A 24,661-nucleotide genomic window follows, 5' to 3' on the forward strand; every position below is an offset into this window, starting at 1 on the left:
AGGGCTTATTAAGTGCAAAAGACTTGACAAGTGATTAACATAAATTATCTCATTTGGTTTCATTTAAAATTCCCAGCAAACATTTCCTATTTACAGATGAGGATACTGAAAGTCAGAGAGGTTACTTCTATAACTTGCCTAAGGTCACTTAGCTGGTAAAAGGTAGGTGTATAAAACTGTCTCGATAGTTCTCAAACCCATTCTTTCCAGCATTATGCTGTCCTCTGTCATTTCTACAGAGATTTTTTTTCATAATAGCTTTATTGAGATATAATTCACATACCATATAATTCACCCTTCACATAGGATTTTTTTGAATATTTTCTTTCTTTTTTAAAATTTATTTATTTATTTATTTTATTTTGGCTGCATTGGGTCCTGGTTGCTGCGTGCACGTTTTCTCTAGTTGCGGCGAGTGGGGGCCACTCCTCGCTGCGGTGCGCGGGCCTCTCATTGCGGTGGCCTCCCCCGTTGCGGAGCACGAGCTCCAGGCGTGCAGGCTTCCGTAGTTGTGGCTCGCGGGCTCTTGAGCGCAGGCTCAGTAGTTGTGGCGCACGGGCTTCGTTGCTCCGCGGCACGTGGGATCCTCCCAGACCAGGGCTCGAACCCGCGTCCCCTGCATTGGGAGGCAGATTCCCAACCACTGGGCCACCAGGGAAGCCCCCCACATAGGTCTTTGAGGACAATTTTTTTCATTTATACTGTAAGAACTTCTCTTAGTTGTAATTTAAATTATTCTCCCAAATTTATGGTTAGACAGAAAGTTGGAAAAAATCAAGGAAAACCATACCAGAAAAGAAAACAAAAATCACTCACAGCTCAAACAATTATTATTAATAGTTTGAAGTATTTCCGTTATTTTCTCTCTTTCTCTCCCACTCCCTTCCTCCCTTTCTCCCTTCTTCTTGCCACCCTTTGAGAAACGTAGATATCTTTACATATATCAACAGAGTTGATAAAAAATATACAATATTATATCTTGCTTATTTAACATAATGTGGTATTTTCCATGTTATTAAAATTATTTGAAGACATAACCGTGAACGGCTACATACTATTCTGTCACACATATGTACCGTGATTTATTGGGTTGACCAAAAGGTTCGTTCGGTTTTTTCCATAAGAGGGCTCTAGTAGCAGTTAGTTGTCTTTAATGTCATTCGAAACAATTTTGTTAGACTGTATGTGACAGCTGTCATATCAGCATGCATTTAAAAAAAGACTTATCAAAATTGGTGAATTTTTGTGTAGCTATTTTAATATTGAAGATGGAAGAAAAAAGCAACATTTTCGGCATATTATGCTTTGTTATTTCAAGAAAGGTAAAAACGCAACCGAAACGCAAAAAAAAAAGATTTATGCAGTGTATGGAGAAGGTGCTGTGACTGATCAAATGTGTCAAAAGTGGTTTGAGAAGTTTTGTGCTGGAGATTTCTTGCTGGACGCTGCTCCACGGTCAGGTAAACCAGTTGAAGTTGACAGCGATCAAATTGAGACATTAATTGAGAACAGTCAATGTCATACCACACGGGAGATAGCCAACATACTCAAAATATCCAAATCAAGTGTTGAAAGTCATTTGCACTAGCTTGGTTATGTGAATTGCTTTGATGTTTGGGTTCCACGTAAGTTAAGCAAAAAAACCCTTCTTGACCGTATTTCCACATGTGATTCTCTACTTAAACGTAATGAAAACGTTCCGTTTTTAAAACAAACTGTGACAGGCAATGAAAAGTGGATACTGTCCAATAATGTGGAAAGGAAGAGACTATGGGGCAAGCAAAATGAACCACTACCAACCACACCAAAGGCCAATCTTCGTCCAAAGGAGGTGATGTTGTGTATATGGCTGGATTGGAAGGGAGTTCTCTATTATGAGCTCCTTCTGGAAAACCAAACGATTAATTCCAGCAAGTACTGCTCCCAGTTAGACCAACTGAAAGCAGCACTCAACAAAAAGCATCTGGAATTAGTCAACAGAAAATGCATGATCTTCCATCAGGATAACTCAAGACTGCATGTTTCTTTGATGACCAGGCAAAAACTGTCACAGCTTGGCTGGGAAGTTCTGATTCATCCGCCATATTCACCAGACATTGACCTTTGGATTTCCATTTATTTAGGTCTTTACAAAATTCTCTTAATGGAAAATTTCAATTCCCTGGAAGACTGTAAAAGGCACCTGGAACAGCTCTTTGCTCAAAAAGATAAAAAGTTTTGGGAAGGGCTTCCCTGGTGGCGCAGTGGTTGAGAGTCTGCCTGCCAATGCAGGGGACACGGGTTCGTGCCCCAGTCCAGGAAGATCCCACATGCCGTGGAGCGGCTAGCCCCATGAGCCGTGGCCACTGAGCCTGTGCGTCCGGAGCCTGTGCTCCGCAACAGGAGAGGCCACGGCAGTGAGAGGCCCGCGTACCGCAAAAAAAAAAAAAAAAAAAAAAAGTTTTGGGAAGATGGAATTATGAAGTTGCCTGAAAAATGGCAGAAGGTAGTGGAACAAAAGGGTGAATACGTTGTTCAATAAAGTTCTTGGTGAAAATGAAAAATGTGTCTTATTTTTACTTATAACTGAAGGCACCTTTTGGCCAACGCAGTGTTTAACCATTCAGTTCTTTTGGCCCTTGAAGTTGTCACTGACCCAACAGTAGTGAATGAGACAAAATCTTTGCCCTCTTGGAGCTTACATTCTATTGTTAGTAGAATGTCCCTTCCAGTAAAGGACCTCACAGGGTGGTTATGAAAATTAAACAGTAAAGGGTAACAATTATGCTGGATGATGGTGCATAAGGCAGAGACAGTCTCTGGAGGAAGCCCTCTTGTACCAGGTCACTAGGCCACACAAAGCACCCTCTGCTCTGGAGGGGGCGGACTGGGGACAATTCCCCCTGGGGAGATGATGCCTTAAGTCACCACCAGAGGACCCACACTCTACCTTTCTCTTGCTCGCGGCGATGACGGCGGGCAGCCATCGGCTCTCCCGGGTGTCCATCAGCAGGAACACGACATCATGGCCTTCGACGAGCTGCTCTAGCTGCTCCACATCCCTGCGGGCCTGCTCCAGGGTGACGCTGGAGAAGTTCACTGGGTGTCCCGGCATGGGGATGCTCATGTTGAACCCTCTGGCGTTCTGGGGACACACCAGAGAGAGGGGGGTCTGAAGCAAAGGGACAGGTGGGATCTCAGAACCCGCATCTCCCGGTCGCCACAAGCGTGCACGCATGGTCGCTTACAGCCTGAAATCTCTCCATCACGACCACTCTGCCTTAGCCTTCTGCTGCCTGTGCCCCCAACCCTCTTCACCTCTTCAACCTAGACCACCCTTTCCTGTCACCCAGGGCCCCTGAAGCTGGACAGAGACACACTGATCCTAGTTCCAAAGTGGTTGGGGGGCACTTCCTGTGTGAGAAAAGGTGAACACTGGAGAAAACTGTGTACCTTTGGCTCTTTCCTACAACCTGAGGCCAAGAAACTTCATCAAAATGCCCTCTGCCAGCGCAAGTCCCTCCATCCAGCCAGGCTGTCTCTCCCCACTTATTCCCAAGCTGCCCTCCCCTCCACTTCCTTACGGTAGAATACCTCCAAATGGGATGTCAGAACAAAAATAATTTAATAAATTCATATAAGATTAGAATGGCTGCTAGTCTTGCCTTAATCTTCTTAGGAGTATATGCGTTAAAAACAAACAAAACCCTCCAAACCAAAAAACTCTACTTGCTGACTTGAACTAGAAAACTGACTTAGGAGTGTATAGATATTTGTTTGGGGGGTGCGTGACAGCTATGTGTGGTAGTGAAGCTTCATTCCCTGTCCAAAAGCAGAAGCTGCCCAGCAACCTGGGTTCTCTTTGAGTGTGGGGACTCAGGATTTCTCATGGGGGCTTTAGAACAGCTCTGTAATTTACCTTTTGTCCCCTGCTGGCTCCACAATGTCTTGGCAGATGAATTGTGAGTCACAAAGGAGTGCCAATGGGCTAAAAAGTGTCTGCATGCAATAAATTGGGACAAACATTTCTTTCTGAGACCACAGTCTTTCACTACATATTGCTCAGTGTCTGAAGAGTCATTTTTTATAATCTACCCAGGTGCAGAACTTTTAGGTGCATAATGGTAGGAGAGCTAGTCTATCAGTTACTCTTCAGGGTTGGAAGCAGATGTCCAGAGCTGGGTTTTAAAACCCCTAGTGTGTCTCTACAATCCTACATTTTATTGCCTTACCTTTGGGAGAAAAAAAAATGGTGACCTCAAATAGTTATTTGATTTATTAAAGGTCAGGTTTTTTTCGTATTCAATTAATTCAACCCCAGGATTAGGCATGGTATTTGTAGTCGAGCAGTTCTTTTCATGTCTTCTTCACTTAGGACTAGCCTTCTGTCCATGGCCTGGTGTAAGGAGGGTGATGAGTAAGTATTTGTTGAATGAAAATATCAACAATATTGATTGTTGAACACTAAGTTGAATACACAAAGAAAATTACATAAGCCTGGCTAACCAATAAGTGAAACAGTTTCACAAGTACTTTTCACGAATTTGATGAATTACACTAGTACTTAGATGCATTCTGCGTTATCTAGTATTACTTATAAGGCATGAAGGATAATAGTATAAGAGACCTGGCTCCCAGTGGTAAGGAATGCATAATCCAATAGGTAAAATGGAGTAACATGATGTAGGTGCTGAGGAAGAGGCTTGATCCTGGTAGGCTGATGTTTTCAAGAAAAGGTGAACTTGATCTCTAAGGCCCAGCATGACCTGGCCTTTGCTGACGTCCTAGCTCTGTGTCTTTCTTGACCTCCATGCTTCAGCCAGCCTGGTTTTCTTTCAGTCCACAGAGGCAGCATGCTGCTTCCTACCTCAGGCCTCTGCACAAACAGCTGTGCCCCGCCTTGGTCTAGCGAACTCCCACCCATGCTTCAGGACTTAGCTTCCTCAAGGAAGCCTGGTTTAGGTCAGGCCTACCTGTTAAACATTCTCACAGCAACTGAGCTCCTGCCTCGTGCACTTGTTACAAGTGTAACCGTTTAGGAAATTAGTTTATTGACCGTGCTCCCAGCTAGACTTGAAGTTCCATGCAAGGGAAGGGGAACTTCGTTTGCCTTGTTCCCCAGTCCCCAGCACACAGTAGGCCTTAAATAAATATGTGAGGAGTGAGTAAGTCATAGAATAACTGAACAAAGAAATAGGGGGAATTGCATTGGGTCATAGACCATGGCTAGGATTTGGGCAAGCAAAACTTTCAGGCAGAGCTCAGATTCAAAGCCAGGTCTGTCTGGGCCCAGAGGGGAGTTCACGATACTCTCTGGTGATAGAATGAATTATTCTTCCTGACGGTGCACTGCCTCCCTCTGATAGAATTGTATGTCCATGCCCTTTGCCATACAACTTATTAGGACCTCCCACTAGGAAGGCAGGGTATACTGACCAACCCCATTGACTTAGGGCCTGGCCCTGTGACTAGCTCTGGCAATGGAGATGGAGGACACTGCACAGGGCCATTTCTGAGCTGAAACTTTAACAGGTATAGGTATGGTAAGCCTCACCAACTCCTTTACACTTCTACCTTCCACCATAAGAAGAGTAGGACCAGCTGACTGCTGCTCCTGGAGCGTAGATTTTGAAATAATGACATACAGGGCAGATTGGAACCTGACTCGAAGCCTGAGTCCAGCCTAGTCTACAGCTAAGCTATGGCTAACCTGCAGACCCATGAGCATGAAATAATGTTTATGATCGTAAGCCATTTAGATGTTGGGAGTATGTGATATGCAATATTGTCACAGCAGAAACCTAACTAAGATGCCTCCTCAGTGATGGGGTGTAACTTATTCTTATCTCTTCTGGCATCCAGCACCTCACTGGGTACAGTGGGTGTTCAATCAATACTGTTGAATAAAGCCCAATAAATGACATTCCTCTGGTACACGGATGAAATGGGCAAAACAGTCAAAGTTGCTTTTAAAGCAAAGACTGTTAAAATGAATGAATCTAATGCTGAGTGACTAAACAGAGAAATTTTGAGAAAGCAGGTTTTTTATTTTTAGCCAGGGCCAAGAGTCTCTTGTGGCACTTTAAGTACAAACAGATACTTCGGAGACACCTAATCTAACCTCTGTCACATAAATTGATTAAGCATGCAAGATGCAGAATGTCTTTTGCTGGATGACCTCAAAAACACTGGCAAATTTTGAATCAAATGAGCTGAATGACTTGCCTCATTGTTTTTATAATAAATGATGAAAGTCAAAAATAAGAAGCAGCTGGAATAAAAAACTAAACATTAGCCAGATCTTTCTTCTGCAGACTTACATTCAATTTAATTTCATAAACCTGTACTAACTATCAAGTATTCTGGTGATGAGGAAAATAATATCCTACATCTGAGCCACCATAAATCCCTTTGGAACAAGGCAGTATCTAAAAATATTTGTACCCCAAATTCCTCAACTCAGATAACACTTTGCAACTTATAAAACATTCTTTTCATGTAGTCTTCATTTTATTTTCATAATAATATATGAGAGTTTTGTTCTTGTAATCTGCATCTCTGAGATGAGGAAACAGAGGTTCGGCCACATGATGAGGGCCCGGTAGTAAGTGACAGATGTCTGACTCCCTTTCAGCAATACCACAGGGCCTCATTCCCCGAGACTTAAACACTGAAAGATCCAGGAGAAAACCTCAGACGTTCTCAAACAGCATCAACGTACCACTCCGGGGAATATTTTCTGGAGCCGGTCTGCTGCAGCCAGGGCCTTGGGCTTACCACCTGCCAGGCAATCTTCAAATTCATACAGAGGCTGCCTCACAGGGTTGGAATAGGAGATCTTGGCATTGTCCACAAATGTGATGTGTCTGACGCCCCAACCCTGCATGGAAACGGGAGATCATGGTGTGTTTCTGATGAACATTTCACAGGGTGTCTCCCTTGAAATCCCTAAAAGGGGTTTTATTTTGGAGCAGCTTGGGAACCTCAAAATACAGGAAACTCCAGAAATTGAATTGTGCAAATTCAGTTTTTGACACTGTCAACTTCCTTTAAAAGACAAAATAATTATACACACAGTGCCTAGCTTCCTACAGTAATAAGACTAAGAAATGTCATTGTGGGTCTGACTAATAATTCATTATTTTTGACAGTGGCACCAGAGGAAGCTTTGGGGGTGAGTCCCATAAGAACTGTCCCTGTTACTGTCTTAAAAGGATTAGCAAGAGCCACCCAATGTCCTTGCTTTCCCTGAATGAATAAGTAAGCATAAATAACAGCTCATCCTAAAATTCACTTAAAGCCTGAATTAGCTCCTCGTAAAAGTGACTTATAAGTTATTTCCAATTGTATAACATCATAGAAGATTTTGTACTTTTTCTCCAAGAGGCAAAGCCCTTATTAATATTCTGGAATGCAGGGGACAATTCTACATTCTCAGAGATAGTTTTCATGATTTCATACACTTCAATTCCATCTCCTATAAAGTCTTATAGAACCACATGATTTTAAAATTAGATAGGCTCTTTAAAATCTTTAGTTCAATTACTTTATTTTACAGATACCGAAACTGAAGCCCAGAAAAGATAAGTGACTTATCTTAGGTCACAGATCTGGTTAATGGTGGGGAGGAAATGAGATCCTCAGAGTGGCAACCAAATGAAGATGCCTACTTTCTGGGGTGAGATGGGGTATGTGTATTTCAGTAAACCATAAACAAGCACAGTAATGTAAGGGAAGCCCTGCCAGGATTGGCTGCAGAGTTAAGAGTCTGATCTCTGTCTTATTTCAATATCCTTCCATTAGGGACTTTGAAATTCAGTTAGTCTGATGATTCCAGGGGCACAGTCAACAACAACCCAAGATTCACTGTCGGGGTGGAGGATGATGGGCCAGAATCCACTCTTTTGAAAGTATAGTTTAAGTCGGCTGTTTGTTTTGAAGCCCAATGGTGACTTTGGTCTAGCCACCCAGTTTTATAAGTGACTTTCACCAGGTAAGCAAACTACCATGAAGGGGGAATAAAAGTATGGGAAATCCAAAAGTCACTGGTGCTTGGCTTGGGGATATTTATTTTGGGAGTATTTTTGCATTCCTTAAAGCAATGCTGAGTGGAGAGCAAGGAAGGCAGTCTGGGAACATGCTTGGCGGTGGGAAGAAAGCTACATAAATTACAAACATGCCACAGGTTAGTCACATGCATGTGGACTCTCACACTTAACTTTCAGTTTCCTGGAATGCTACACAGTTTAAATGGCTAATCTGTAAAGATTAAAGAAAATTACAATACTCAATGCTGGTGAGGATGGGGTGATGAAAAAACTATTTTACTGATTGAGAATGTAAACTGGTATAATTCTTCTGGAAAGCAATTTGGCAATAGGTTTCTAGAACTTTTTAAATGTTCATATCCTTTGACCTACTTCCAGCAATCTATTTTAGGAAATAATCTGAAATACTGACAAAAATGCAATCACAAAGATGTTCTCTGTAACGTAATTTAGAGTTGTAAAAAACCAGAAACAATGTTAATGTCTAACATTAGGGGAATGTCACAGTAAATCATGTTTCATCATACAAGAAGGCATATTCTACAGCCATTAAGAAAGCTTTTTAGGTATCCTTTTTAATGACATGAGAAAGCGTTTACAATGTTAATTGGTAAAAGCAAGGGGCATTTTTATATATCAAATAAGATTTTTAAATATACATTAAACAAACACTGAAAAGAAATAAGTGAAAATGTAGTCGAAAAATGGGTCTTCTTTTCTTGCTTTACAACTCTTATACTCTACAAATTTTCTACAGTGGGTCTATAATGACTTTATAATTTTAAAAATGCTAAGAAAACTTACGTACCTAATTCTGGAAGTTAGGAAAAGAATGAAATAAATTCCACAAAAAAGGAGGAAGAAATGAATAAAGACAAAAGTAGATATTAATGAATCTGGAAGCAAAACAAAACAAAAACAAAAATTATGGAATAAAGAGATCAAGGATTTAGTTCTCTGGAAAGACTGATAAATTAGACAAGCCTCCCTGGCAAGTCTGAGAAAGAGAAAAAAAGAGAAAACACAAATATTCAACATTAGGAATAAGGAGAGATAAAAGAGAGGATAAAGAGAAGATTTAAAAGTTGGTAAGGGGCTTCCCTGGTGGCGCAGTGGTTGGGAGTCCGCCTGCCGATGCAGGGGACGCGGGTTCGTGCCCCGGTCTGGGAGGATCCCACATGCCACGGAGTGTCTGGGCCCGTGAGCCATGGCCGCTGGGCCTGCGCGTCCGGAGCCTGTGCTCTGCAGCGGGAGAGGCCGCAGCAGTGAGAGGCCCGTATACCGCAAAAAAAAAAAAAAAAAAAAAAAAAAAAAAGTTGGTAAGAAGGACTTCCGTGGTGGTGCAGTGGTTAAGAATCCGCCTGCCAATGCAGGGGACTTGGGTTCAAGCCCTGGTCCAGGAAGATCCCTCATGCCGTGGAACAACTAAGCCCGTGTGCCACAATTACTGAGCCTGTGCTCTAGAGCCCACGAGCCACAACTACTGAAGCCCGTGTGCCTAAAGCCCGTTCTCTGCAACAAGGGAAGCCACTGCAATGAGAAGCCCGCGCACCGCAACGAAGAGTAGCCCCCACTCGCTGCAACTAGAGAAAGCCTGCATGCAGCAACGAAGACCCAACATAGCCAAAAAAGAAATAGAGAAATAAAGAAATTTATTTTTAAAAAATGAAATAAAAGATGGTAAGAGAATACCACATGTATTTTATATCAATTAATTTTCAAATTTAGATGAAATGGATGATTTTCTAGGAAAACAACATGACTAAACTGACTCAAAAGAGGTATAAAATCTAAAAAGGTCAATGACTATAGAAACATTTGTAAAAGTTCACAAAGATTCCCTGCCCTCACTGCCAACAAAATTCCAAAAGGCATCAGGCCCAGATGGATTTATAACTGAATTTTGCCAAACCATCAAGGAACTGATAAGTCATATACTTAAACTGTCCTGGAGCATAGAAAAGGGCAGAAGGTTTTATTTTATAAAAGTAGCATAACTCAGCTATAAGATATACGACACCACAAAGAAAAGGAAAAACATTACTATAAACCAACTTGACTTATGAATGCATATGTAAAACCTAGCAATAAAACATTACCAGCTGAATCCCACAGTATATTAGAAGAATAACATACCATGAACAAATAGGGTTTTTTCCAGGAATGCTCAACATTAGAATACTATTATCTTGATAGATGTATTTGATAAAGCTCAACAATCATTTCTGATGTAAACTCATAGTAAACTAGAAATAAAAATCTGCCTCCTTAATTTATAAAAGAGCATTAGCAGAAACCAATATCACATATCAAAATTAAAGGAAAAAAAAAGAAGTTTCTCATTAAAATCAGTAACAAAATGAGGATGCCGACTCTCACGACTATTCCTCAGCAAAACCATGGAGTCCTAGTCAATCTTAGAAATGGGTATAAATGTTGGTGAGGAATACTTATCAACCGACAAAATTCTAAAGAATCAAACAAAAAACAAATAACTAAGAAAGTTTAGAAAGATGGCCAGATAGAATATCTTTCTTACATATCCCAGTAATAGTCAACTGGAAAATTTAGTGGGAGGAACATATCTTTAAAAGAAAAAAAAACAATTAAACATGTGAAAATAAACTAAATGAGGCATGTGGGAGACCTAAATAAAGAAAATGCTACAAAGATGATCTCAATAATTTAAGAGATATACAATGCTTCTGGAACTAAGGATCAATATTGTAAAGATGTCAATCCTTCCCAATTTATCTATAAATTCATTGTAATTTGAGTTAAAGCTGTGAGTAATAATGCAGGAACAAACAAATGGAATGATGGAACAAAATAGAATCCAAAAAAGAGACTCAGGTACATAAGGAGATTTAGTATTTGATAAAGGTGGAAAAATGATGATTTGTATTATTGAACGAATGCCATTCAATCAAATGACTATCCACTTTGTGGAAAAAATGTTAGATATTTAACTCTCATCATAAAACAAAAATAAATTCCACATTGATAAAGATCTAAACATAAAAACAAGAGTTCTGTAAACCATAAAGAAAAAGACTGACATATTTAATAACATCAAAATTTTTAAAAACTTTATGTGGCTAAAGATAACTTAAATTGAGAAAAATATTTGCATTATATTACAGAAAAAGGCTAATATCCATTAAAAAAAGAACTCCTAGTCAATATATAAGAAACACAGCCCAAAGGACATGAATAGAAGAAATAAAATTCACAAAAGAAATAAAATTAAATACTAACCCTCACTAATTAAAGAAATGCAAATTTAAAAGCTCTGTTTTACATTCTCTCTAACACAGTAATTCTACTTCTAGGGCTTTTTTCCTAAAGAAATAATCCCACGGACATGTAAAGATATAAGAATGTTCACTTCAACAGCGTCTCTAAAAGAAAAATATGCTGAAATTGATTAAATAAATTGAGGGCAAGACATATAATAAAATCCTACATATACATAATATGGAATACATAGAAAGAGAACCACAATTATTGTTATATTAAGTTAAAAATAAAAACGTGCTATACACAGTATGCTATGATCCAATTTTTGTAAATATAAATAAATAAATAAATAAGAGCAAAGATGACAAATGCCTCTCTCTGCATTTGCACATGCCTACGAAAACTTCAGGGAAAGATGCTGTGTAATAATCTGTGAAGTCTGCTTAATTCTGGTAAGTGACTTGGGATGGGAGTGGAGGGAGAGTTCCTGTTTCTACCTTATAATAAAAGCATGTATTCCTTTTATACTTAAAGAGATACTGAGAAAAGAAAAAAGGGAGGGAGACAGGGAGGAAAAAGAGAAGGGAGGGAGGGAGAGAGAATAGGGGCAGTCTGGGAGAGAGAAGGCACTCAGCTGTAGTCGTCGCTTGCTATCCACAGGGGACTGGTTCCAGAAGCCCCTGGGGATACCAAAATCCACAGATGCTCAAGTCCCTTACATAAAATACAAGGCCCTCCATATCTTCGGATGCGAAACCCACAGGTATGGAAGGTGGACTGTATAGTGAAATAAGAAGAGAAGCCACAGCTTTAGAGGTAACATCTGATCCCCACAAACTTACCATCAATGTCCTGGCTACATTACAACCCAAGGTGCCAGCTCCGAGCAGCAGACACTTGACAGACACAACCTTGTCTAAGTCCAAAGTAGGGACCAATCTCCAACACATCAGTTTGAGATTTAGATCCACTGATGACTCAGCTAACCTAGAAAATGAGAGAATTATTTATTTATTTAGTCAATCACTCATTTATGCCCCAATCTTGTCCTTTTTAGATAGAAAGTAGCTGTATGAGATAATAAGAAACAAATACTGTGGAAATTAGTATCGAAGGAAAAGTACAACAAAGCTTGAGGGTGAGCGAGGAGGAGAAAGGTGACCACACAGAACACATGCCACCATTATCCTCTGCAATTGCACAGTGATGGGCCACCAATCTGATCCTGAGCTCCCAGCAGCCAAGGTGAAATGGGAAGCATGACCAGGTGTAGGAGTTACTGTGTCCAGGAATAAAAACACACCAGTCGCTTATGAGGAAAGATTTTCCTAATACTGAAAACAGAGAAATTTCTGTCTCCTCAGTAAAGGGGGTACTTACATCATGCCTTCAATACAATACTGGTTTCTGTGAAATATTTCTTATAATGTCCTTCAGTGTAGGCTAATGGACAAAATCAAAGGGCAATGAATAAAGAATTAAAAGGTGGTGTAGGTACACAGGTCTGAAGAGTCTGAGCTTGAAGCAAGAACAAAATTTAGAATGTCTAGAGAAACGTGAATTGTGTGTCTTTCAGGATACCCATCATTAATATTAATTCTCACAACCAAACTTAAATCAAGAGGCAGCCAAGAGTGGATTAACACGTGTCATCAGTGTGAAGGCGTCCCCTGACTGAACTGGGCAATGCTCTTGGCCTGACAGAACCTGCTGTGCACCCTGGAGAAAACGGCTTCCAAAGTATACCTTTTAGGGTCCATACATTCGCTGAGGTTCACCATCCTTGGTCCCATGCCTCCTTTCTGGTTCTTTTCCCATCCAACCGCCTTGGGACAATCTTAAGGCAAATAAAACAGTACGTTTAGGGAAGGAGGGAAAAATAAAAAATAACTCAAAGCAGCAAGATGGCTCACGCATCCATAAGCTTTTAGTTCACTTCTTTTTCAAGGAGGTTTGCAGGCCAGAATTTGCATCTACTTGCCTCAGTAGCCTCATTTTCCTGAGCCACTAGGAATCTTGTTTAGAGACCCTCAGACCCAAGCACTGTCTTCCTGCAGAAGGGCTTCTGAAACAGCCCTGGTCTCTGGTCCGAGTTGCCTTAACTTCTGTAGTTACTGGAAGTTGCTCCAAAAAAAAAAATATATCTGGAGCAGGTCTAACCCTGTGAAGGGCTTTCTACCTTCGGATGACAAGCCAGAGTGACTGCAGCACACCTTCTGCTGAGTTCCCACCTGGACCTGTACCTCTCCGTTGAGCGCACCCCTTCCGCTCTTCATCCTTACGTTACCCTTCCACCCAGCATCTCAGTTCCATCACTGCGCCTACCTGTCTCCAGACCTCAGCCCAAGGGACTGCTCTTCTGTTAAGCTGCCCTCTCCTTTAAGCACATCCTTATCCATTCAGACTTTCCTCTCCTCTGACTTTTCCCTTTCCCGCTGACCCCTTTTAACCTCTGCAATGGGTGCCTCTGTAAGTCCAATTCCAGCTGTTCTCAAAATGTGCTCCACGCAAAGCTCTGAGAGGATAAAGACCCCGTGGCTGACGGGCTTGGGAAATGCTTCTGTACACCTACCTGTGTTCTCCCTCTGCCCCACAACCACCCAAACCTGGAGCATCACATCGCACATGAGGGAGATAAAGCTCTGAGAAACCTGCAGTAAAGGAGCCACTCTGTCTGATTTGGCTTTGAGCTTCCCAACCTTACCTGGCTCTCCAATATCACCCTCAACCAGTAACACCAATTAAAATCTCACAGGACACATTCAGGGTAATGCTGCTCTATTCCACTGTTGCAAAATCCTCTTAAAAATCTCAACTGCTGGGGCCTCCCTGGTGGCGCAGTGGTTGGGAGTCCGCCTGCCAGTGCGGGGGATGCGGGTTCGTGCCCCGGTCTGGGAGGATCCCATATGCCGCGGAGCGGCTGGGCCCGTGAGCCATGGCCGCTGGGCCTGCGCGTCCGGAGCCTGTGCTCCGCAACGGGAGAGGCCGCAGCAGTGAGAGGCCCGCATACCGCAAAAAGAAAAAAAAAAAAAAATCTCAACTGCTTTGCAGAATACTTCTGTTACCTCCTCACCTTGGTGGAAACCTGGCTTCCTTGGTGGAAAACTGGCTTCCTTGGTGGAAACCTGGCTTCCTTGGTGGAAATCTGGCTTCGCTGGTGGAAACCCGGGCTTGTAAATCCTGCTAATGGGGGCCACCCAGTCTTACACTCCCCATACCTTGGGACCTCAGTTGCTCTCCCTTCCTCACTGAATTCCCAAAATTCACAATAAAGCCTCAACTCCTTAGCAGGGAATTCACTCAGCCACCTACCTTTCCAGCATCACCTCCAATATCTGCTTGAAGTAACAGTCTCTGAAGGAACAGAAGCTCCTTGACTTAAGGTTAAGAGATACAGGACTATGGCAGGAATTTTACATTTGTCTCTAATTGTACACTGGTTTTCTTTGGACATTCTCCAACTTTTATATTTCTATCAACACCTCTATTTTCCTTTCCTTGGGAACTTTTTAGCTTTCAACCTTTGTTTCTTAAAATAATAGTGCTCAATATAATTATGGGACCTAGAGGTGTTGATTTGCTTTACACAATTTTTTATTTCTGGGACAGGACGACCAATGGGAAACAAGGGGGTCAGTTATCTTCAAAAGCTACTTGGCTGAGGGCATCTTTCACACAGCGCGGAGCCGAAAAACAAATGAGCCTTTTCCTGTTTTAACTCAGGTGCTCTGGTGTGGTCCTTTTTTACATCACAAAAGATTAAAACTGAAATAATAGATTTGAGTTCTTAAAGAGGATAAGAACTCCAAAATCATTTTTCTGGGGAAAAAAAAAGAGTTCAAACCAGTTACTAACTCATATTTTGTTTGATTTTCTTACTATTCTCATGTTAAATTTAAAAATGCTTCTCTAACACATGCACAGAAATTTGACAAGAAATTCAGAAACACAGTCTAGTACTATAATTAATAACTCCAGCCTCAGCTTTCTCCTGTTACAGATAAGAAATTATAAGACAAACACAAAATGTCACTGCAAATGAAAACATCTCTGTACTCAAGATGTTACAGCCATTTTAAGAAAATTAGATGTACTTTAAACTTACTGATAATTTAAAAAAATACTATAGGTGACCATAATATTTAGTCTATCATATCTGCTTCCATATTAGACATACCCCAAATTAATGAGGAAATATTTTTTAGGGGAAAGTTAGGCCCTGTCTTCCCCTAGCTGGACAAAGAGGAGGAGCACAGCAAGGACAGGAATTGAAAGGAGGGCGCTCCCATCCTCAGCAATGTTTGCTGCTTCCCTCCGCCAGCTGCTCAAATACTCTGTATCAGCACAGGGGAGTGAGCTTGCCTGCACCACCAAGAGCAGAAGAAGACACAGGATATTCAAAATGGCATTTCTTGTAACACTGTCATTGTAACTATGGGATGTCTTAGAAATAGTAAAAGACACTACCATGCGAATACCTTCAGTTCACATTACAATACAGAATAACTTTACAAAGTTTTATTTATCATAAGGTTTTACTGACAGCTAAGAGGGAAAACATTAATTTACATGAAAAAAGAGGAACGTCTGCCTTTCCTAAACTAAACAATCTACACTCAACATCAAGTGTAAAGACTTGACGGCACTACTGCGCTACAGAAAACCTCTTTTTCAAATGGAATTGCACGGTGTTTCCTGGGTTTGCCAGCTTCACCAAGCATCAGTGATATATCACTGGGAGCAGGGAGTAAGAGTAATTCAGTGACTTTATCTTAAAAAATGGAAAGAAAAGTGCCTCCCTCAAAAGGTAGTTGGCAGGATTAAGTGAGTGACATGTGGAAAGAGCTGGTGGCCTGCCAGGTGGAGACGAGGCCGCATTACTGGTTAGTTCCTGCTCACCTCATTCCCCTGGAGCTACCTTCCAGTGGCGGCTTAATGAAACATCACATGGAAGCTATTTTAGAATGTGCCAGAAGAGGGTGCTAAATCAAATGTATTAAATATCTAAAGACGGCAGAGAGCCGATAGATATTTTAAGGCTCTAAACTAACAAGTAAACAGCTTCCTCTTTTGCCTGATGAAGCAGAGATTTTAACACCCCTCACCCCCAAAACACACACTCACATTAAGGCACGTGATCCACGGACTAAAGAAAGCAATGTTCCTTGGAACAATGCAGGTGCTGTATGGAGCAAATTAAACCATGTAGGATTGTACAAGTACTCTGGGCAGCACGTAAGACATAGAAATCTGAGGGGTCATCTTGGAAAAGGTTCTTGGCTTTGCTTAAGATAGGAAATTACCATAAATTAGCATTTATTAAGGAACTATAATATGCCACCATTGTGTCTGTCTTTTACGTAGGAGTCAGATTCCTCATAAGGGGTACTCCATGAGGTGGGCATTATTATCTTTATTTTGCTCAAATTTGGGTATGTTATTCTGTCCTTGTGATGTGTACATAAACATAAATATATAAATAAATGCATGTATGTATATCTACACGCACGCACGCACACACACACACACTCACACACACACATCTATATATATAACATTATCTGTGAGCCCAAGTTTCCTAACTTATGAAACAGGGAGAATAGCTGATGCCTAGCTCACAGGATCAGATGAAGAATATTAAACGTGGAAGGAGAAATGGCACTTTTGCTAACTGGCTTACTATATGGAGAATAAGATCACACACAACTTTTTGTAACAAATAAATACGTAGGTGCATTAATACTTCATTCTTCCTGTAAGAAGGTAAGGAATAAAGATTTTATGTTAAGCAAAAACAGAAAATAGAGGGAAAAAAAATTCTCAGGACTGAAAAAACTGCCTGGAGGAAATACCCTGAGGACAATCTCTGCCTTTGTTCCTGTCTGAATTGCAGAGCATGCCCTCTGTTCCAGGGAAGAGTTCCTAGTGGCAAAGAGGTAGGAGCTGTACGTTTTTCTACCTCCATTGCCATTGTGAAGGGATGAAAGAAAAGTTAAACCTAATTTGGTTTCTGGTAAATGATAAGTATATGCATTCTCAAAGACCGGCAAGTTACCTGGGCTAAATGCCATTTCTGGAAGCTTCACTTCGAAGATGATGCTGTGGGTGACATCTCTCAGCCCCTGCAGAGTGCGGTCCCGGAAGCAGAGGACTTCAACAGACTGGAAACTGCTACTCCTGATGTCGGGCCCAGATTTTTTTTAATTTTTTTTAAGGAAGGAAAAGAAAGAGCTCACGTAAGAGCTTCGGCAAACCCAGGTGGAGAGGATTCAATTCATTGTAATTATGCCTCCCTGACACCCTCGGGGGATGACCTTAACCTCTGAGAGATTCTGAACATATCCACGCAGGCTTCCTTTGTCCAAGTGTTTAGAGTCTGAGCGCTGAACTGGCTATGACTTCTTTTTAGGTGAGTTTTATATAACAATTTCACATTGCACATAAATACTTCTGACAAATGAATCTTAAATGCAGAAAAAAAAAAGCTCACAAGATATTAAAAAGAAACTCCAAGACAAGCATGGGCTCCTCTGGTCCCCCTTCTCCCACCTGAACGTACAGTCTACGAGACGGCAGCTCGGGCAGTGGTGAGGAAGCCCACAGCTCTACAGACTCACCACCAGGACAAGCAAGTATAACGCTCTCCCTCTGCAGATGATCTGTCATCTAGCTATCTTTAGTGAACACTGTTATTTAAGTAAAGCAGACACAGAGGTAAATATCCAAATCCTAAATATAACGGAGCTTGTCTCATGCCTCCTCCCAGTCAATAACCAGCCCCTTCAAAAGTAACTCCTGCTCCAACTTCTAAGTCCAGACATGGGTTTTGCCTGTTTTGACCTTTACATACATGGAACCAGGGAGCACGTATTGTCTCAGGTCCAGCCTCTTTCACTCAACATTATGTTTTTTAAATTCATCCATGTTGATATGTGTATCAGTAGTTCATTCAGATTCACTACAGCATCGCATCCCATTGCAGTGAATATACCACTATTTATTGTCCATTTCATTGTTCAAGGACATCTGGGTTATTCCCAGTGTTTGGTTATTAAGAATAATGCTGCTATAAACATTCCTGTGTATGTTTTGCTTCCATCTGAGTATGCATTTCTGTGCTTTATATACCCGCGAGGGAAACTGCTGAGCTATAGATATTTTTAACTTTGGTGGATACTGACAAACAGTTTTCCATCAGTGTTTGAGGGTTCCAATTCATCCACATCTTTGACAACACTTGGTATTCTCATCTTTTTAGACTCATTCTGGTGAGTATGTAGTAGTATTTCATAATGGTATCTTATTATCTTTATTAATGAGTAGTATCTAGTTATACTTTATTTCCTTGATGATTAATGATGTTGAGCATCTTTTCAAATGTATATTACCGTCTGTTTTATTTAGTCTAAGGTTGGGAAAAAGGGCAGATGGTAGCAACAGGAAAATCCTATCTGAACGTGACTCAGATAGCTGAAGGGAGGGCTAGAGAATTTCAGGATGGGGACCTCCAGCTGTTGGCCCTGCCCTACTCTAAAATATCTTTAGGGCTGTATGGTCAGAGTCTGAAGCTCCGTAACAGACCTGCTTAGAGGCTCACCACTGATGGAAACTGGATCATGACTGATTTATTGATTTATTATCTGGTTTCTATGCCAGCAGTGAAAAAAATCCATTTGGGAAAACAGAAATATAAGATATAGTTAGGCACAATGTCAAAAACATATAGACAAAGACAGACAGACAGACAGACACACACACACACACACACACACACACACGTAAATACCATCTGTGGGCTGCTAGGACCAAAAAATTCCTCAAAGGCCATCCAGGGTACTGGGCTAAGTTACAGGGATCATATACACCAACAGTTATCTGTGAACAGAAAAGGTTTTCTCAGTGAGGCAAGTATCATGTCAGATTCACAACACAAACACTGCTAATCCCTCCTCTTTCCTATTTATGCTGTTTTGCAAAAGCATCAACAATTAGACACTTGGTGAAGGGCTAGAAGGAAGAGAAGAAAGCCAGAGGACCTCACACCAGACAAGAGAACGTCTTGGTGGCAGGGGCTGTCAAATTCTCTGCACCCCCTGTGCCTCGCATTGGGCCTGGAAGAGAGTAGGAACTAGGCACATTCTAGTTCCTAGAAGGAGCCAGGAAGGAAGGAAGGAAGGAAGACTGAAAGGAAAACCAGGAGGGAGGAAGGGCAATTGTCAGGGCTCACACAGAGAAAATCCCCTCACAAAGAGACATCATCTGAGAAAACTGCTAATTTTTATGTAATGAGAAAATCAAAGAAGGGTCACTACCATTGTAAATCCATCGTGAGACCAAATTAAAAAGCAGGATGCCTTTGATATCGCTAACATATATTTCCTCTCATTCCTCCCTCCTCCAGCTCCCCCAACCCTGATCGCCAACTGGAAAACTCAACTGAACTTCAAACACCATGTCTTCAGCGAAGACTGCCCCTGGTGGAGGGTGTCACCCTGTCCTCACCCTGTCCTCTCTGCTTCCATAGCCCTCTGTACGTTATACATAACATCTTTCACTTTTTCTGTCTCCTTCCTCTCAAAAGACAATGAGATCTTGATTTCTAAACACGATTCTCCTGCAAAAGGAATCAGGGCTCCATGGCTACGTGGGGCTAATTCTAGGGCTGCAGCAAGGAAAATACAAGATGAGCCTGAAGCACCTTCCACACCAGAAAGTAAGCAAGTGCTCAATAAACAGAAGGACGGGGGGCATGTCAAGCGGGCACGCAAGACACCTGAAAGAGCTCTCAATGGCCAAGGCTGGGACAATCTGATCAACAAAATAAATAACGTGGTATTGGATTATAACCTAAAGTATAAAACAAGTATCTATGAGTCGATACTGACATAAACGATGAGATAAATAAATATGAAGGTGAAGGGACAAATCTTCCTTACAGAAGATTTCCAAACAACATATGTAGATACTTCCCCCTCCAGAAGTAGAGTTGAATCGTTCTCCTCCTTGAGTGTGGGCTCGACTTAGTGACTCACACCCAAAGGAAAAAAACAGTAGTTTTGCAGTGGAGAAAGCTGGCAAATTCTACCTTAAACAAGTGATCAAGTTTAACACCATCAGGGATGCCATGTGAGTATCAGGTAGCTTGGATATAATGATGACAAGGGAACTTCACCTTAGTGGTATTCTTTCCAAAAATAACCCCATCTAATATAACCCATCTAATCATAAGTAAACGTCAGACGAACCCAAATTAAGAGGTATTAGACCAAAATAACTGAACCAGTACTCTTCAAAACTGTCAAGGTCAAGGTCACTAAAAACAACAAAAGTCCGAGGAACTGCTACAGACCAGAGCTGATGAAGGAGACATGACAACAGAATGCCTCTGGGATTCTCCTGGGTGAGAAGGTGAGAGCATGGTCTAAGAGACAGGTTCCTATGGGAAGCAAGAGAGCTCTGAGAATGAGGCCTCTAGCCTAACGCTCCCTCTGAATGAAGACACTGTCTCCCTGGAGCTCTTCTGGTCCAGCTGGCCACCGCCACCACGTGGGGCACCTTTTTATTTCATTCCCCTCTATCAATTGTGACAGAGGGCATCTGCCAGGCATACTACATGATTAAGTAATCACTGCTTCAACGTCACATTTTAAAAAATTCACCGAAGGCATTTACCTCTCTGTTATCCAGCAGAGAAGAGAAGAGAATGGCCTGATGCAGTGAAAAAAGCACTGGCTGGAGCGCCAGCGGGCATGCATTCTAATCCTGCAGCTAATTGATTTTAAGACCTTGGGGAAGGTCTTCCCTCACCTGTAAAATGAAGCTGTAAAATAATTTCACCTCAAAGGATTCCTTCTAGCTCCAGAATTATAGAGCTTTATAGACCATTAAAGAGAAAAAAAATCCTATATAGCTTACAAAACAACACAGTCTCTATTAAGGCTCAATCTTACCAGGTGTCTAAAGGCTCTTTAATTTTTATTTGGGAAGAACCCTGATAGTATCAATCCAGGAAATGCCATTCATATAGAGATGCTGAGTTTCAGTTTTCAAGTATGACTTCATAAACCTAGGCTCTGATCAAATGTCCTGTCACTTACTCTCATTTGACCTTCAGCAATTTACTTCACCTCTCTATGCCTTAATTTTCTTATCTAGAGGGTAACTCTCACCTGCACTTAGCACAGAGACTGGGAGCAAGACAAAAGCTCAATAAATGGTAACTGTAACAACAATATAAATAAACTCTATTGTGGTAGATTCACTGACGTCTTTGTTCAGTTCAGTCTATCACCCTTACACAGTTACCTACCTTCAGTTTCAAGGTTATCTTCTCTAGTTTATCAAATATTCTCTGGGTCTAGGTTTTACCATCTGCAATTGTAGAGTTGGGACTAAGTGATGTTTAAATTATATAAATTAGAATGTTACTTTAGATACCACAAGTGGATGCCTAATTTCAAAGAATGAGCATATTTCTGACACTAAATACAAAGGCAATGAGGCAGGAAGGTAATAAGAAAAAGAAATCTTTTTTGAGAAGACCAGGAATAAATTTCTTAGAGCAACCTGACCTAAAATGAATTACAGAGAAGGAATGAACCACTAAAGAGAAATTTATCAGTTACTCGTAAAGGGAGGTCAGCTTGAAAATGCCTTAAAGTAACTCTCCTACCCACATGAGGCATGCATGAGTATAAAGAGCAAGCATCCAGACTGGAAAATGACAGAATCCATTTGACACTAGGCTGAATACCGTTTAATTTTCCTTTGATGATTCAAAAGTGACTCCAAAATCTTCAAGTGCTTTAGGAACCAAATCCGGAACCTCAATCATTGTAGGAATTAGTCCATACAAGGCTGGGTAAGCCAGTTTAACTATATGGGTAAACAGATTTTTTTAAATGGCAGTCAGAAATAACAATTGGCTAGGAGATCTGGATTCTAGAACTGGCTTTGCCACAAATTCATTGTGTGAACTTGGGCAAATCTCTTCCTTTTACAATACATCAGCAGAAAGAAACAAAATGTCATTGCAAAAAAACCCTGTGTTTAGAAGGTTTATGAAATAAACACTCTTTTCTCCTTGGCTGAGGGCATACAATTCACTGAAGTTGTTCAGTAATGATCTGGCTGCAATCCACCCAGCAATTTGCTGAAAAAGTACAAAATGAGAAAGAAAAGAGGGCAAAATTGTCAACTTGAGTGTGTGGAGAAATTTCCACATTGCCAAAAAACATGCTTATCTGACAAACGGCTGTTTATAAGGGAGATTATGTGTCTTACAAGTTTAGGGAAAAAGTTCAGATATCTAATGCATGGCGATGTCACAGATGGCTGCCAAGATGCCGAGATCACTAAGAGAAGAAAGAGCCCCGCTAACACAGACCAATTATTGCTCCTCTGCTATTTATTGCTCTTGTCCAAAGATTTTACAGCCCTAGAATTAAAGGCTAATGTTGTCAAAATTACAAAACATTTCCCAAATACTTAATCTTCAATAATTGCTCTGGGGCTTCCCTGGTGGCGCAGTGGTTGAGAATCTGCCTGCTAAAGCAGGGGACACGGGTTTGAGCCCTGGTCCGGGAAGATCCCACATGCCACGGAGCAACTAGGCCCGTGAGCCACAACTACTGAGCCTGCGCACCTGGAGCCTGTGCTCCGCAACAAGAGAGGCCGCGATAGTGAGAGGCCCGCGCACCGCGATGAAGAATGGCCCCCGCTCGCCGCAACTAGAGAAAGCCCTCGCACAGAAACGGAGACCCGACACAGCCAAAATTAATTAATTAATTAATAAACTCCTACCCCCAACAGCTTCCTTAAAGAAATAATAAAAAAAATAATTGCTCTGAAGAAAGAAGTAAAACTCAATCAAGCAAGCTTTCCTTGAGGATTGGCAACGGGATAGTGACAGGGGCTGTTTCAGCGTAACCACCAGAACTGCTGCAACAGTGCGGTGGCCCTGTGACCCACAGTGGAGTCATTTCTTCGAGGGAAAGCAGAACTTACACGAGGCCCACTTTCAGCCTACTGCATGTGTGGCAACGCACAGAACGTTCAACGCGGCAGGAGAAACAGTCGGCAGCTTGTGGCCTCAGTTACTACAAGCAGCGGTGCTGGAGGGGCCCCAAGGCTTGGGAGAGCAGACTGGGCCAATCTCTCCCCAGCTCCGCAGCCTGTGACTTCACACGGCGAGCCCGAAATGGGCCACGGTGGGAGAGCTGAGACCACGGAAGTAAGCAGACACTACAAAATCAGGGTACCCACATCGCCAAGAGCCCACCGTCAAACATTTACCAGCATGCGACCAATTACAAACCTTAAAATGTTCAAACTCTTAACTCAGTCATTCCACATCTAGAAATTTTTCCTAAGGAGATAAATAATTCAAAATACAAGGGGAGGGGAGTATGGGACTTCATGCACAAAGAAGCTCCTAAAAGTGAAGAATTATGAGAAACCTAAATGTCAAAAACTTGGTAAATACATTATCATACAAATTTATTAAAAAGGATGTTAATGTAGAGTTTCATATTATGCTAAAATACTAAAATAAAACAGAATATAGTAGAATCTTAGCCTTTAGAAAAATGCACATAAGATTAGAAGGAAATACACAAAGTGTTTACTTAAAAAAACTCCAAAAACTTAATGGAAGAGCTTTGTGAGATTTTAAAAACAGAAAGATACAGCTGGACCTAAAAATAATGAATGGAACCACACCACGTGCAGCTCATTTACCTGCCAGTGTTCTCGACGTGGGCACACAGCACCGTCCACACTCTACGTGATGAGCTATTTGCGAGTCCTAAGTCACTCACTGGGTCTCAACTAGCATTTTTCCAAAGACAGAACAGGATAGAAAACAGAGTGCATAGCCCCTAGCAAAGTATTATTTTGTGAAAGTTTTGCTTCAGTTTTCTATGCGTGTGTATATACATCTGAAGACACACATAAATATGATTATTGAATCACAATGTAACAGGTATTTTTAACTACAAGTAACAGTCAAAGGAGTTTGGCATTAAGGGATCCCCTAGCGATCACCTTTAACAACCGTTAAGTCATCCAAGAAACGAGAAGAAACCAATCAAAGATGCACTTGCTACTCAGCTTTACTTTAAAGAAAGCATCATTAGTGAACTGGTCAAACCTTCCTGGGTGCTCTGGGGCCTTCTGAAAATTTCCGGAAGGACTTCTCCTGCAGGCAGGCCATGCCTAATTTCTCCAGGTTTCTGTTAAAACCAAAAAGGCAAGAAAAGTGTGCCTTTCTTTGGTAAAGGCAAAGTTGGCTGCATGACTCAGGACCTCAAAAGTCCATCTTATAAAGAATAGCGGGAGATGGAGGTCTGTCCACAGAAAATCATTTTCCTTTGAAAATGAAAGCTGACAAATGT

General features: G+C 41.4%; 1 protein-coding gene across 1 annotated transcript in view; it reads right to left on the minus strand.

The window, feature by feature from the left end:
- The window catches only part of ATG7 (autophagy related 7), a 240,430-nt gene that overhangs the window by 179,010 nt on the left and 36,759 nt on the right, over positions 1-24,661 (minus strand). Inside the window, exons 8-13 of the mRNA XM_082638757.1 lie at positions 19,054-19,142; positions 17,323-17,444; positions 13,014-13,104; positions 12,110-12,254; positions 6,701-6,859; positions 2,930-3,124 (exon numbers count right to left, since the gene is read on the minus strand). Coding sequence (XP_082494883.1) covers positions 2,930-3,124; positions 6,701-6,859; positions 12,110-12,254; positions 13,014-13,104; positions 17,323-17,444; positions 19,054-19,142 — 801 coding nt within the window. The remainder of the gene's footprint in view (positions 1-2,929; positions 3,125-6,700; positions 6,860-12,109; positions 12,255-13,013; positions 13,105-17,322; positions 17,445-19,053; positions 19,143-24,661) is intronic.

Source organism: Mesoplodon mirus (assembly GCF_964341445.2).
Source record: "Mesoplodon mirus genome assembly, chromosome: 12".
Lineage (NCBI taxonomy): Eukaryota > Metazoa > Chordata > Mammalia > Artiodactyla > Ziphiidae > Mesoplodon > Mesoplodon mirus.